Source organism: Leptinotarsa decemlineata, unplaced genomic scaffold, assembly GCF_025532065.1.
Source record: "Leptinotarsa decemlineata unplaced genomic scaffold, Ldec_3_MD MMD2_tig00001365_RagTag_RagTag, whole genome shotgun sequence".
Taxonomy (NCBI): Eukaryota; Metazoa; Arthropoda; class Insecta; order Coleoptera; family Chrysomelidae; genus Leptinotarsa; species Leptinotarsa decemlineata.
The window spans coordinates 1-16,527 of record NW_027412561.1 but is presented as its reverse complement, the minus strand read 5'-3'; the positions used below and the strand labels follow the sequence as shown (position 1 = coordinate 16,527).

Sequence of the window (16,527 nt, the reverse complement as noted above, 5' to 3'; positions counted from 1 at the left end):
ATTGCCAATACATAATTAAAAATATGTCAACTTATTCTACACGATTTGGTAAATCAATTTTATTAACTTTGCAAGATGTGAGCAATGATAAATTATTTAAAACATGGCTACCAAAACGTATTTCGTTGCAATTCAGTGATGACGATATATCTTGTATCAACTCCTCAGGTGGTAAATATACGATGATGTATTTAGGACAGAGCCAACAAAGTTTTGCTGGCATGAAAACGCGATCTCTAGTCAAATTCAATATGATTGAATAATAGTAATAATTTATAGTGAATTTCTTTAGGTCATAGCTTACAAAGTTTTTTTGGTGTGAAAACGATAACTCTAGTCAAATTCAATATGATTGAATAATAATAGTAATTATAATGAATTTCTTATTGTTTTATTAATATTCATATATTAGATGATAATTATATGGAAATATAAACATTACTAACTTAGTTGAATACACTCACTTTGTAACTACAAGTAAAATGGGAATGTGAGTATTATATCACTGAAAAATTGGAGGTTGCTTATTGTTTTTTTATTCGATTTCAGTTCCACCATTTAAAGATGTGGATGCAGTACGCAAGTCAAGGTTGGGTCGATATTGTAGATCTCAAATCATCGGTTCAACATTTGTCGTCTAAATTGAAGGTGTTGGGTGATGGAGCCGAACATGCAAGCGTTTATGATATAAGTGTATGCTATGATGAAAAACAAATCGAATTATGCCTTCGTGATGCTGAGAACTATTGGAGTGGTGCAGAAGTTTGCAACAAATTTTTGGATAATGAATTGGAATTGTGGCAACTTTGTGAGGTTATGATTGAACTGAACCTAAGAAGATTCCTGTATAGCCTCCAACCATTCTTGCCAGAATGGATTATTCATCACTTTGAATTGAATGATGAAAATCGAGAGGAAATTGAAGATGGTCGCGAAAATGATGATTATGAGGAAGAAGTTATTTTAGATAGTCTGTATGTTCCTGTAAATCATAAATAATGTCAAATAAAAAACTTTGTATTATTTTCATGTTTTATTTATTTAAATCTGATGAAATACAATAGAAAATGATTACAAAACAATAAATATGATATAAAATACAATACATGATATAAGTCAGTTACAAATAAAAAAAAGATCATAAAACAGTACATGATAGAGTGAAAAAAAAGTGTCAATATCTGCTATGAACTGAACCATCCAATGCATTGTATGTTAAAACTGTATCATGCAAAATTAATGCATATACTTTAGTGTTGTCTGGAAACTTGGTCTTCCTCGTCTCAAACTCAATCTTTATATCAATAGTTGATGATTTTGTTGCATTCGGTTGATGGGAACAATCGATGACGAATAGTGGATTCTCTCTAAATTGTCCAATGTCCATCAGAGGTTCACTCATATCTTTATCATAATAACTTCGCTGGAAACTCTCAAAAGCATAATAAGCAGGAGCATCAAGTTTTTTATCGAATTTAAATTCCAACGCTCATATGGATAAACTTCAGAATTCAAGTATACTCGAATACTATTGATATCAGCAGTTGTGAATTTTGTAATATCTTGTGTTCTATCTTCAGATGTGGTAGTACTTTGGAATGCGATGATGACAAAACGAGGAGTTTCCAATGCGTTAGTTGTTTTGATGGCCCATATGTCTGAAGAAGTCCCACGTAATGATGGTAGTTCATAGAGGTCCCATATACGATACGCCAACTTGATTTTGGCATTCAGACCGCTTTTGTTTATTCTACTCAAAAGTTTGAGCTTGTGTTTATCATCTGGTACAATATGCCTTATTTTCCATTCGATTTTATTTATTTCCAAATCAGCATCAACCTCACCTATATATGAGTTTTTGAATGATCGAGCGATAATCAAAATCAATTCCTGTTTGGCATTCAAGATACTTTTGTTGTAATCTTCAGCAAAACCCATCAAATATTTCAGTGGTAGTTTTCCACTAAAAACATGACTGTTTGTATCCAAGATATCTTGCTTCAATTGTGAAAGTCCCCAACCAGATGTCAATAATGTGTTAGCATGAGATTTTCCAAATGATATCATGGTTTTCATTGTAGATGTTATCCCAGGTTTTCTAACAACAGCCACTTGTTCACCACCCATTTCATAACGAATTCCGTCAAAGAGAAATGCAATTGCATTATTCGAGAGATAGCATGTTTTCGCTACATATTTGGGGGTGAATTTACCTTCTATGTAAATGAAGCTCTCGGCAATATCTAGTATAACATCTTGATTATTGATTGCAATTCTGATTTCATCCGAATTCCTGAATAGCGGTGATCCATAGGGCTTATATGTGTGCTCATGTAAACTTATGAGATAATGATCGAGCACTGGTTCATTGAATATATTCAACTTTTCATTGTTTGTTTCGAGCACCATTGTTATTTTCTCACTTTCAATCCAATCGATTTCAAAAATTTAAGATCACTCACAGACAGAGCGTTATGTGCTAACTGTTTAGCATACACTTGTGGAATGAGCTTCTTTTTATGCACACCTTTCTTTTTGATAGTGCAACTCGTTTGGGATTGTTCAATGCGATTTTGTCTATTATAAATGAAACCCATAACAACAGTTATTCGATTTTCTTCAATTCCAAAATAATGAAAATCTCTTCTTCACTTCCAAAATCGATAAGGTTATTTTTTCATCCAAAATACGCACTGTAATGTTGTGAATCAATTGACGACCTTCTGGACTGACAGGCATATATATAATACTGTGTGGTTCTTTAGTGAGATTGTAGCCAGGTTCAACATCAATATCGAATGAGAAAAGAATGTGGGATTCTTCCCATTTATATATGAACCAGATATTATATTGCAATCTAAGCGGATAAGTCTCACAGTTGTAATGTTTATTGGTAATGATGATTCATGTATCTGATTTGGTGGAAATATTTCATGAGCGAACCCCATCATTTCTGCTATTGAATTTGGATGTGTCAGATCAATTTCATATTTGGATCGCATTTCACATTTGAATGTATTATTATTGGCGTGTAGATAGAAAATATCATCTGCAACGACATCATTTGGTTTTTTATCATCATGAAACAATCTGAACATGATATGTTTCTGTATGACGGCATTGATCTCTTCTATTTCATAAGCACCACATGGAATTTCAATTGTCAACTTTTGGGGTATCGATGAGTTGTCATTACTGATTCTAAAACTAACTAAGTTATTAGCTTCAGTTATATTATTGATTGTATTGCACCCATAGAATCCCAAAAGTCCTAATCCATAACGACTGTTCCTATCCAATTCAATTGGTGGAAAAAAATCCGCACTCAAGACACTTGTCCTGACAGCTTGTAGCTCGAACTTTCGTGACATGACTGATGAATATTTTGAAACACATTTCAATTTATTATTGTACTCAGCAACAGCACATTTGAGACAATTTACACTTTTTGGAAGGTGTTGTATTGTAATAAGTATCATTTTTATTGATACCAATATTCACATCCTCTATATTACAAATACAACACATAGATTTCCGAGGTATAGGACCGTCATTAACATCCGATTCTAAATTTTGATCGTGGTGGTGGTGCTCATAACAATATCTATGTTTCATTATATCGATGTCATCTTGCAGATGCTTAGGCAACTTTTCCCAAACATATGCAATCTCATGTGCAACACATGCAAGTATCACTTCCTTAGGCATATTTGCAAGCATCACTTTATCCATTTTTTTCAAGGTACCATATTTTGAAAACATTCTAAGTGAAAACCCCATTCCCTTGATAGCCTCCCGATCCAGTTTTGGTGTTGAATCCATTTTTATTTGGAAAATTATTTAGAGAGAAACTGCAAGCACAAGTGACCACAGAGAACTGTATTAAATTTCTGTTGTCGATCATAGTTATATTTGATTTTTACATTCGAACATTTTCGAAAGAATCGAGTCAATTCCAATGGTGGGGGTAGATTTCCAAAACTATCGAAATATGTGACTTCTTTCCCACATTTTTTATATGCCACCCAATGTGTTCCTGGTCCACTTATTCTATTTAAATTAACAATAGCTGTCTCGTTTTGTTTTGGACCTGAAGATGGTAATCTATCACGCATAAAAACACCACGAAAATGTGGAATTTTCATTTTTTGTGCATAATAACTGAGATCGAGATCAGTAAGAGGCCTCTGAGGTAGGGGTTCAATTAGTTTTTTGTTTTGTTTGTGGCTTTGTATGGTTTTAAATATAGTCCTAAACCTTTACGGTATGGTTTGAGATATATTCCACTTCCGCGTTTGCCTAATGCTACAGCCTCCATGGTTTTATTGTGACGATTGGCTTCCATTAAAGCCGCTCTGCTGGCTTTTGCCGAATTCACGGCCTTGGTAATACCAGCAGCGGCTCCCGCCAAACTTCCTAGTGCGGATAGTCCAGCAAAAATTGGTATCAATGGTAAAAGTCCACCGATCTTGGGAACAGGAATTATGCGTGGTGTGCGGATTTTCTTCTTTCCACCGGCAGCTTTAAGGTATTTACGTGCCGCCTGCAATGCCACAGTGATAGCTTTTTTGCTATTATTCGTCACAAATTGATTCCCACCAGCTTTCTTCAATACATTTCGCACTTTATGGACTATCCCAGCACCAAATGCAACTTTTTCAATTTTATTTTTCTTCGTTTGTTTCCTCTTACATTTTTTCTTATTGGTACTACAACCCATGCCCATATGTCTTTTCGCTTTCATAATGTTGGTGACAAGTAATGCAGCTGCTCTTTCCCCAATACTCGCGTCCTTCGATTTAACCCTATGCCAAGCGCTGTATTCAAGTTCTTTGTCAGCTAAATGTCTTGCTGCAAGATCGGATGGATGCTTAGAATATTGAATATCGTGTTTTTTGCATTCAATATCTAATTTATTGATTCCAGGGTCGTTACGAGCTAAACGTTGTTTCAATTTTGTACCGGTCCACAGTATTGATAACCTCCGGGTAGATGTAATTCGAAAGGAAGTTTGTTTATCAAATCATTAACAAAACCACAACCTCTTTTAATTTTACGATCACTTTCAATACGTCCGTATCGTTTGATGGTACACATTGAAATGAATAAGCTAATAACATTTATATAGTCTCCAACCACGGCACGATGCGCATTGTAAAACAGAAAGAAAAGTTTGCTGTAGATAATCTAGATGAGAAATTTGGGTGTGGATTGAATGGACAAAGGGTATTCAGACATGGTCCACTACTTCCATCATCAGTTCGAGGACTCATTATAGGACCTTCAAATTGTGGAAAGACGAATGCAATGATATCACTATTAACACATCCACAAGGACTGAGATTTAGAAATGTGTATCTCTATTCGAAATCACTCAATCAACCTAAATATCAGTACTTGCGAAGTGTTTTGGAACCTATAAAAGGATTAGGTTTTTATACATTCAGCAATAATGCAGAAATAGTGGAACCCTCCGACGCTAAGCCTAATTCTGTTTTCATTTTCGATGATGTGATATGTGAAAAGCAAGATATTATTAGATCATATTTCTGTATGGGACGTCATAAGGATGTTGATTGTTTTTATCTAGCACAGACATATTCACGGGTACCCAAACAAACAATTCCAATTGATGTGTGTTAAATGCTGGGAGGACCAATATGGATTTCTAGTCATTGATAAGGATAGGAAAATAGATGAAGGTAGATATCGCAAAGGATTCGATAGTTTTATATACCCATGATCTTGTTTTTGGAACTTATTCGATCACTGAATATTGTAGAGGTCACTTCATCAGCGAATTAAGCTTTAATTCAAAAAGGGCATTATGAATACAAAAAAAGATCCTGAAAATAAAAACAATGAAATAAATTTGAAACGTCAACTAGTAGAGACAACAGAAGCTGTCAGGCAGAAATTCAACTCTATCAAGAATGATAATATTGAAAATCGTACGACACTTGAAAGATTGTATGAGCCCATAATGAAACCATTGAATGTTTTTATCATCAAACGCTATTTCTAAATCACCAGTGTTATCACCAAATCATGGAACTGTTCAATCTACTTCAAATTATCCCATGAGTACTCCAATAGGAAGAAAACAATCTTTTGGTAGTGTATCATCTGTGAATAGTGACACGAGCACACTTCAAGACGATATGAGAACAACTCTATTCGAAACACCATCATCGTCCCACATCGATTCCTCGGATCCTGACATCTCACCTGTTATGAATGAAAGTGGTGAAGATGTTTTGATGAAACATTTGAATAATGTAAAATCTAGAAATCCAGCATATGATGGAACATTTGGCGTACGTATGGATCCTATTACACAAAAGCTGAAAATGGGAAGTCTAGTGGTGCATTTCAAAGATGGAAACATTTCATTTTGGGATGCTAATAAAGTGAAAAAATATGAATGCGCAGGTAGTCCAGAATTGTATGATATGATTTTTTTGAAGAATCCACAAGATGTTGATAATGAAGAAACTCGTCAAGTATATTCCAAAATATTGAAAATAACGAATGCTCCATATAAACAATATCATCTGAAGAATGGTTTTAAAAATACAAATTCTAAAAAATTTCGTGAAGTTATCAAACCTCTATTAGACTCACGACAATATCCAATAAGAAGTAGAAGTAAAATTGGTGGAGCACTCAAACGAGTGAAAATGGAGAAAATATATAATTCTAAACCTGTGAATTATGTGTACTGGAATTCACCGAAAGAGTTAGTTGCTCGCCTACGACTATTGGTAGCTTCAAAGTCAGCTGGACATACCGGACATGATAATGAAATAATTTCAATAATTGAAGAATTACGTGAAGAAGTTATAATATATTAACATATTCACATGTAATGATCACTGTCACATCATCATTCAATGCAGTAACATTATCACCTTTTCTCTTTAATCATATTGAAATAGAATGACTAATGAAATAAGTGATGTCAAACGACAAGTTGTTAATGAATTACATAAACCTGCAAGACGTAATTTTCGTAGAAGAATAACCACCATCAAAGGTTTTGCAGATCTATGGCAAATAGATTTAGCTGAACTGCAACCTTATGCAAAAAGTAATGAAGGATACCGATATATACTTGTAGTGATAGATTGTTACTCCAAATATCTGTGGACTGTAGCAGTTAAAGATAAAACAGGTAGTACAGTAACTAATGCAATGAAACATGTACTGAAAGAAGCCAAATACTCCCCCAAACACATACAAAGCGATCAAGGGAAAGAATTTTTCAATAAAAGCTTCTCATCTCTCATGCGAGAATATAATATCAATCATTATTCAACATTTAGCACAAAGAAGGCAGCTATAGCAGAAAGAGTGATTCGTACAATAAAGGCATGGCTCTACAAAGGAATTTTCGATGAGAGGTCACCACAAATGGCTTGATATTCTTCCAATTACAACTAGTAGATATAATAATAAAGTTCATCGTACAATAGGTATGGCACCCATCAATGTTGATTCAACAACAAAATTAAAATTCAAGGGTATCAATGGAATTGGAGGAAAGACAAAGTAAACCCAAATTCCAATTAAATGATATTGTACGTATAAGTAAATACAAAAATATTTTTGAAAAGTCTTACACTGCGAATTTTACCACGGAGCTATTCAAGATTGTTAAAATTAATAAAACCATCCCAACGACTTATAATCTTGAAGATATGAATGAACAGCCGATTAGAGGATGTTTTTACGAAGAAGAGTTATTACGAACCGAGAATCCTGACGTATATCTGATCGAGAAGGTGTTGAAGAGAAGAAAAAATAAAGTATATGTAAAGTGGTTAGGCCTTCCTAGCGAACAAAAATTCTTGGATTGATGAATCAAATATGGTTTAAATGTATATAATAGTGACTTTTATGAATAAAGTAATATTAAAGTTCATTATTGTTTTCATTTCAATTATAAGTATGTGAACTGAAAAATATTGCAGCGGTAAACATTGCCCCAGCCATTCGCAATGTTCTGTGTATACCAAACCAAATTAATTGTATACTCCATTCCCGCTTATATTTTTCAACTCACGATATTGAAAACACATTATCATTCCCAAAACTAATCGCCGTCACTTTGAAATGCAGTATCCAACTCTTTTTGCCAATTATCTCTCACTGATAATGCTGTCTCATAAAGCTTAGTCGACTCCTCAAGCTCAGCCTGAGCTTGCATTCTCGAACGTCGATGGAATTTCTTATCTTTACAATTTTTGAACGGAGTTCATCAGCATCTTTAGACATTCTAGCCAATTCAACCTTCGCTAATGCAATCTTGGCATCTAATGCTTCAAGAGTTTCATTATTAGCATTAATAGCTCGCTCACTCTTTTCAAGTTCAGCAATAGTCATCTGTGCCTTTACAAGACGGCATTTTGCTTTCCTTTTCATTTCCCCAAACCGATGGAGGGGACTGAAAGAAGATAGCGGTTCAGCTTTCAAATCACTCTTCATTTCTTTAGGAGTACCTTTTGGCTTCCTCTTCGATCTGTCACTTTTCGTTGCGGGTTTTTTCTGTCACACAACACTTTTGGATTCTTTCTTTTCTTTAAAGTCAGTGACAATCGATGAAGATGCCTTAGTAACCTTCCTCTTGATTGTTCTAGATTTCTTATCAACACCAAGAGGAAGGGTAGATGAAGAGTGTTTGAGTGATGATAATTGCGAAACGATCGGATTTTCAATAATAATTTGCTCATTTGGTTCTGGCACATCTGCAAAGTTAACGAAGTCGTTAATATCAAAATCATTTATCGAATCTTGACTCGATAAATGTAATACTGGAATATTTTCAAAATCAGTCTGATCGATATCAACAAGTGGTGAACCATCTTCAGCAATCAATAGCGGCATAGAGCTCATGATTATTAAGGTCTGAGGAATGATATGTGATAGCAATAGAATGTGGATAGGAAAGGTGATGATGTTACTGAGACCTCACCATTTATAGAAGAAAATAAACTAGCGCATGCGCTCTTTCATCAACTGGCACATGCGCTATCTCACTAAACTATTCACGCATGTAACAATCTTTGTCATTCAAGAGGAAAACTTTGTGTTGCATGCATGTATTTTTAAATGTTAGAAAATAATACAAATAAATTCAAAATATACATATATTTATTAATAATAGAGGACAATAACGATAATAAAAAATGAAAAATGTTAATATGTTCTGTGGATGTGGAACGTTCTTTGACTCTATTCCTCAATAGTTGTTGCTCGTGCGTCAAACACCAACATTGAAAAAATGGATTCTCCTATTGGGGTAGAGTTGACCAACCTTCTCACACAGATCCCAAGTACTTCTACATGCATTGCATACATGATTCCAACAATTCATGGAATATGTATCACAACGCAAACAACGTTGCAGTGGAGTTGGAACGGCAGCACAGGTACCACAAATATTTCTACAGATACCTATATTGTTAAATATTATAGGTTCGGAACACTTCAGACACTGTAACTGTTGTTGACGATAATCCGATTTTGTTCGCTTCGGTGGATGAGAAGGAGGCGATAGTTGAATCCGCAACACGCAATCACTACACATACCAGTACATGGATTGATTGAATCCTTAGGTCTACTTATTTGACAAAAGTAGCACACAATAGCCCCTGCAATCATCATTGGGTAGACACACACTTTTGGTTTTTCATTCCACTCTTTTGGAAACGGCATTTTACTAATTCGATTAGAAATATTAAGAGATGACTTACAGAAACTCTGAATGCTCTCTCCTATACCTACGATCTCTATTTATACAAATCAACATCATGTGGAAGTATAGTGGGATAACTTCTCCTACTATTCCACTCTAAACGAGTCAAGTGGGAGTCGCATCACCTCCTATATAAGTTGACTTGCAAACCTAGAGTTCATTCATTCACTCTCTACAACTGTGAGCAAACAACAACAAGATGAATTCTGCAAAAATAAATGCTGCATTAAATAGAATAGCTGCTGTTGATGAAAACAATTGGATAGACGAATCAGATGATGAGGATGTCAATGTTCCGCTAGAGGAAGTAATAGTTGAAGCAGAAGATGTTGGAGTCGATGAAGATGAGATAGACGAAGTTGAAAACGAGGCCAACCAAAGCGACGAAGATGATGACGTGATGGAGTTTGAGAGGGTCATGGATGAAGAAGGAGATGATGAAGGGATAGAAGCTGACACAACTGAAGGTGATGGTGCTATGAGGATCGGTATGCGAACACTCAATGTCAGTGAGACACTGGAAGATCCCTTGGATTTGTATTGTGCAATGGATGCATACGTATTGATCAGCACAATAGATGGAGAGAACAAAAAACTATGTTGGTGCTGCTTTCGGTTTTATTCGCATAGAAACAATAATGGAGGGTGGTATGCCCATGTCAACACCCACAACACTGTCTCAATTATGGAAATGGGACAGAATTGGTGTGAAGCTTGCGAGAGGCCACTAACAAACTTCACCCGAGTATCTACATGTATTATATGTAAAATAATGTCCAACCTGTGGCACAATAACCGTGGACCTACTGGTCAAAAAAAAAAACAACAGCCCTTTTCAGGGCTACATTATTCACACAAACAGTAGTTAGTTGTATTAGTATTTATAGATTATGTGACAAATGAATACTTTGACTAATAAAAGTCTAAGTTGGAAATTTTTAGTCTTTGAATATCTATACATTATATGACAAATAAATTACTACTTTGACTGAAAAGTCGAAATTTGGAATTTGATAGTCATTGAATATCTATGCATATGATGAGTACTACTTTAAATGAAAGTTGAAGTTGGCATTTTGTCAATCATTGTATGCATATAATGATGAATACTTTCACATACATATATTTCGTTTGAGATTATAATGTTAACATAATGTTAACAATGGTATGAATCTGTTTCTGTTTGAAAGTATAATGGTAGCTCTGAAAAGAGCTATTTTTTTTTATTGTTTCAGTCTTTAATTGTAGCCCTGAAAAGGGCTGTTATTTTTTATTAATCCATGCAATGATATGGACTAACGCTCCTCATCATCAGAAACAATAATTATGGTATCGTCATCTGAATCAGATGATATACTAATGATATCATCCTCATAGTCATCTGAATCAGATGATATACTCATGATGTCGTCGTCGTCATAATCAGCTGAATCAGATGATATACTAATCACATCATCCGCATTATTATCGTCAACAGCATCTATGTCGTCCTGAATACCTTGTTCCACTCGTTCTGCGAAATCATCAGGAAGATCATAGATTCGCTGCAGAAATTGAGCGAAGGTTGTACTCAAATGATCAGACGTTGAATCTATTTCATGTACTTGGATGGGTCCTGTACTCGACATTGTGGAAGAATGATATAGAACTGTGATTGTTGCTATATTTATATTGGAAGAAATGAAATGGAGGGGGTGAAATGTAGAACAGTGTTTGAGATTCGAAAACATCAAGAATGAAACTCTGAGCGATTATTAGGAAAAATTCTAGTGATTATTATGGAAAAAAAACTAATAAGAGGGAGAGGGAGAGGAAGGAGGAAGACACTGCCCCAGCCTCGCAGTGCCTCGTGTACACCAACCAAAAAGTGTGTACTCCGTGGAAGGAAAGGAAAGGAAATGATGGACGAGTAGATGATTATATGTCATCATCGGAATTGAGGACATCATCATCGATTAGGATTGGGGATGGCGGAGGACTATCCTCGATGAGGATAGGGGATGGTGGAGGACGTCTAACGTCAAGCTCGTCATCAGCATCATCACCAGAGTCGTCGTCGTCATCATCGTCGTCGTCGCTGCTCATTGGGACAATGTCATCATAAGCAGGGTCCCACCATCCGTCAGGATCTGGATATTCCGAATCATCCAAGTGTCCTTCGTCACTGCCAGTGACATGTTGAACTTGCATCCTGATGTCGTGATCCCGGTATTCGTATGGCGGACTGTGGGGTTCCGTGGTGGAAGAGACTACCTGTACCTGGCTGTTATCCCAGTAATTGAAGTTGTACCCCTGATCCGGGCAGCTATAGGGTTCGGAGGTTGAATCGGGTTCCATCTCGATGCTAGCTGATCAACTGAATGTTTCATCAGATGATTTCTACTTTTATACTTTCGAGAGGGAGTGGGAGAGGAGTGGGACATTGAGTAGGGGTAAATTGTAGTGTGACATAAGACATATTCAATGAGTAGGGGTAAATTGCAAAGTGACATAAGACATATTCAATGAAAGAGATACTTGAATGGATAAAATACAAATGAAATATACTTGTCGATTTCACTATGAAACATGTCTATTTTTTTATTTTTTAAATTTTCTTCACATGAAATTATTTACAAGTGATTAGAGAACACAAAAATTGATGTGAGGTATTTGTCTAGAAGAACTTGGAATTGAAATAAAAAAATAATAATAATAATAAGAGGAAGTGAAGAAAAATGCTCCAACCATCGCATTGTTCAATGTGTACCAAACCAAAAAACAGTGTACACCCTTTATTTCACTTCCTTTTCCTTTATTCAATATAAACTTAACAAATATAAACTTAAAACTACCATAATTAAATACTCCTAACTAACCTAAAACTAATCTTATATTTACACTTCATCTACAAAAAGAGTGTCCATAACTGTCACTATTTTTTTGTACAGCTTTATCGAAGAGGTCTCTGCTTTACACCTTTCCTGCAGAGATGCATACTTCCGATCTATTTCGGCCATTTCCTTTTGGATTTCCCTCCGTCGATTATCCATTTCAGCCATTTGTCGCTTCATGGTAACCAACGCGGCCTCGCTAGATCGGGCAGCTCGTTCTGCTTCCTTACATCTCTGCAGAAAAAACACTCATCTTTTCACTAACCTCTCCGATAGGCTGTGGCACCAACACCTCAGGATCCGCCGGTGTCGCTGGCAGCGGTGGTAGTCGCGTCACCAACGGCGACAATATCACCAACTCCGGAGAAGGACTCCTCGGAATTTCCACTGCTGCTGGTGCTGCTGCTGGTGTGGAGGCCCTCTTACGAGAGGTCGACCAACTACCTGCATAAGGATTAGTCCTATTGCAAGTAGCTCGGTACTTTGAAATAGGACCAACCTTTGCTGCAGGTCGTTGGCAAACCTTCTTCACAGCCCTGACTTCCTCCTCCTCCTCGAATAAGTCAGGGCTAGAAGATCTGCACCTAACTCTCGAACGCGAAGTGGTTGCCTGGTCACCCGTCACCGCTCTCGAAGATGCTGCCTCCTCCTGGTCAGCGGACACCGGCAGAATAGACGCCACAGCATTATTCACCTCCTGTGTATTGGTTGCCATTCTGAAAAAGAAGAAATAATACAAAGTTAGTTGATATAAAAAATAACATTCCTAATTTACTTACTCAAATATCAAGTTGGTCGTTGGAACGTACTGCCTTGTTGTGGAGTGGACTGCTCTCGATGAGATGACTTCTCGAACTGAATGTTGTGGAGTGCTCTCCGGAGGGTATCGACTTCGATGCGTGAGCGGTGGGGAAAATGGTGGGAGCGCACATGCGCGATGAGGGTGGGGTGTACATGCGCAAATGTTGGGAGTCGGGGGGCGGGGCTTCGGGGAGGGGAGGGGCGGGGCTTCGGGAAGGGGGGCGGGGCTTCGGGAAGGGGCGGGGTATCCGAAAAGTTGGTGGCGACGGGGGGGGGGGGGCGTGGCCCTAACGGGCCACGACCACTGCCTGGGCTCCGCCCAGGGGGGTGGGGCCTCCGGCCCCAGGTAGGCGGGACATCTGCCTCATAGTAAGCGCCCGCTTCGCGCGCGGTTCGTAACATAATATGCAACCGAAACACCTAACCTAACGTATGTATGAACATAACCTAACTAGTACGCTAACCTACGCTACGCTAACCTAACCTAACCTAACATAATATGCAACGAACACCAAACCTAACGTATGTATGAACATAACCTAACTAGTACGCTAACCTACCGTAAGTCATATTCTAACCTACAGTAATTATTAACCTAACCTAACGAGGGAATACTATCTAACGTAATTATGCAGCTAACCTAACGTAACTAATAACCTAACCTAACGAGGGAATACTAACCTAACGTAAGTATGCAGCTAACCTAACGTTACTTTTAACCTAATACGAGGGAATATAACCTAACGTAAGTTGGCAGCTAACCTAACGAACTAGTGAACCTTACCTTACCTACCTAACCTAACCTTACGAGGATTTCTAACCTAACACCTAACCTAACGTAAGTATGCAGCTAACCTAACGTAACTATTAACCTAACCTAACAGGGAATACATTCACCATGTTGGTTATTCCATTAATACATCATCAGGTGGTTTTGGTTTTGGTTGTATTATTCTAATTGATTTGGAATTAATATTCAGTCCTGGATATCCCAGTCCACTGATGATGATGGCCTGACTTTATAGATTCTCTCCAAAATTACTTTTTGGTTTTTCTCCAATACTTCAACTCTCTGTTCCAGTACATCATACTTTTTCATTGTAGTCCCTGTTATGTTTGACATAGCATCAAATTTTTTATTTGTAGACGTTGTTATGTCAGACATTTTTATGTCTACATCACTTGTAAGTTTGTCAAATTTACGAGTGAAAGTTATCCGAGCCTCTGCAATTTTATCGTCAAATGCTTGCCGGGCGTCCCGAGCAATATTGCCTATTGTGGATTGTATTGCAGCTTGTAGCGCTAGAAGTATAACTTCCTTTGCTCCATTAATTTCCCCTCAAGATATGATACAGTTACACAATCACTCTTGTCAATAGGTTCACTTGTATTTTTCAATATTTTCCTTTGCATGTCATAATGACCATCTTTTGTTAATTTAAAAACCATTCCCGGGAGGACCTCGAATGACATTACCACCCCTTTTTCTTTTTCTACCAAACTTATCGATTGTTTTAGTAGACATTGTGCACTCTACGATGATTCTCTTCAAACTGATATTTCTTTCATTTACATTATACACTATATATTGCAGTAATATTGATTAGGGAAATAGAAATAATACAAATACAATTTTAATCATTTTATATTCATTACAGTAATACATATACATACATCATAATACATTAATATCACATTACTTCTGTCATATATTATTAATTATAAATGGCTACATAAATATCAATATTGAATTTTCCGGTTTTGAAGATATGAATGATATTTCAATCATTGATCTCGGCAGATAATAAATTAATCAATTGATCCAATGGAGTCTCCTGAGATTGTTGATTGTTGAATAATATTACTTATCCAACGAATGTTCTCATTTGGATCGTTTACATAAAATTCAATATCATTATGACCCCCAAGGAAGAGTGTGAGTAGTATTCGGAATGATAAATCGTTTATCGTCGTTGATATGATAATGCAATTATATTTTTCAATTCAGTATACATATCATGCAACACGCTTCTAAATGAATTCATCTTTCTGAATATCATACCACCTTGTTCGACGATTTGTTGATAATCTTCGCATGTCATTTCATTCTTTATTACCGATCGTTTAACCCCTTTGGCTTTCTTAAATTCACCATCAACAGATTTCACATAATATGCTTTAGCACCTGTACCATAAAAACTCATGATTGGATCATTTGGAAATTCATCTTTGAAGTTACCCAAGACTGAACTTGTTACTGGAATATTGAATTGGTTAACTATACTGTAATTGGATGTATCAAATCTATTATATTAGTTTTTATGAATTCATAAAAATTTTCTGTGTTTACTTTAAGAATGAGCGAGTCGGTATCTGTGTGTAAAGTAAAGAGACATTTTCATCAAAGTGTTGTTTGATGCATCCATAGAAAAAAGTCATACATGACTGTTTTAGATAATTCTAATATGGAAAATCCCAAATATAATGGTTTATCGTAATGAACTTCACTCTACCCAATTGAATGGCAACGAAATTATCAGTGAAAATTGAACAATTTCTGAAATTTGGTTTGGCTATGAGAGTGCTGGCACTATATTTTACTTTTATATTTTCCCAATGTGTAACGAGTCTAACATCAATTCGATTATCTACATTCTCCATTGTCTTTCCATATACCGCATTATTCATTAGTTTATAGAAATCTTTAACAGATTTGTTGTTAGACCTATTACGCATTTCAGTATTAAGATCTATATAGGGTTTCATCCAGCCATGATTGTTTGAATTTCAATACTCTATGTGTATTCATTACAATCAATCATTTTTGACAGCTTGCTGTAGATTCCTATAATGAACGATATATTTTCTTTTATCATTCAAATTTGGAATTAATTTGGGAATTTTCGATTGTGTACGAGGTGGTGGTATTTTTTTCGACTAATATGGAAGGTCAGAATGTTTATCATGCAACTGTTGTGGATAATGAATGTCCACTTCAAATACATACCTATACGGACTATCAGTACCCACATCATCACTATCAAGATTAGGATTTCATTTGGTGTCAACATGTAAATTCACTTGTTGGTAGAGGT

The 16,527-nt window shown here is 36.2% G+C and overlaps 1 protein-coding gene across 1 annotated transcript; it reads right to left on the bottom strand.

Annotated features, from left to right (window-relative positions):
- Positions 1-12,857: 12,857 nt before the first annotated feature.
- Positions 12,858-13,537, bottom strand: LOC141482481 (uncharacterized). The gene is made up of 2 exons (XM_074175814.1): positions 13,411-13,537; positions 12,858-13,347 (listed from the first exon to the last, which is right to left on the bottom strand). The coding sequence occupies exon 2, from the start codon at positions 13,344-13,346 to the stop codon at positions 12,858-12,860; it is 489 nt and encodes a 162-aa protein (XP_074031915.1). The 5' UTR covers position 13,347; positions 13,411-13,537.
- Positions 13,538-16,527: the final 2,990 nt, after the last annotated feature.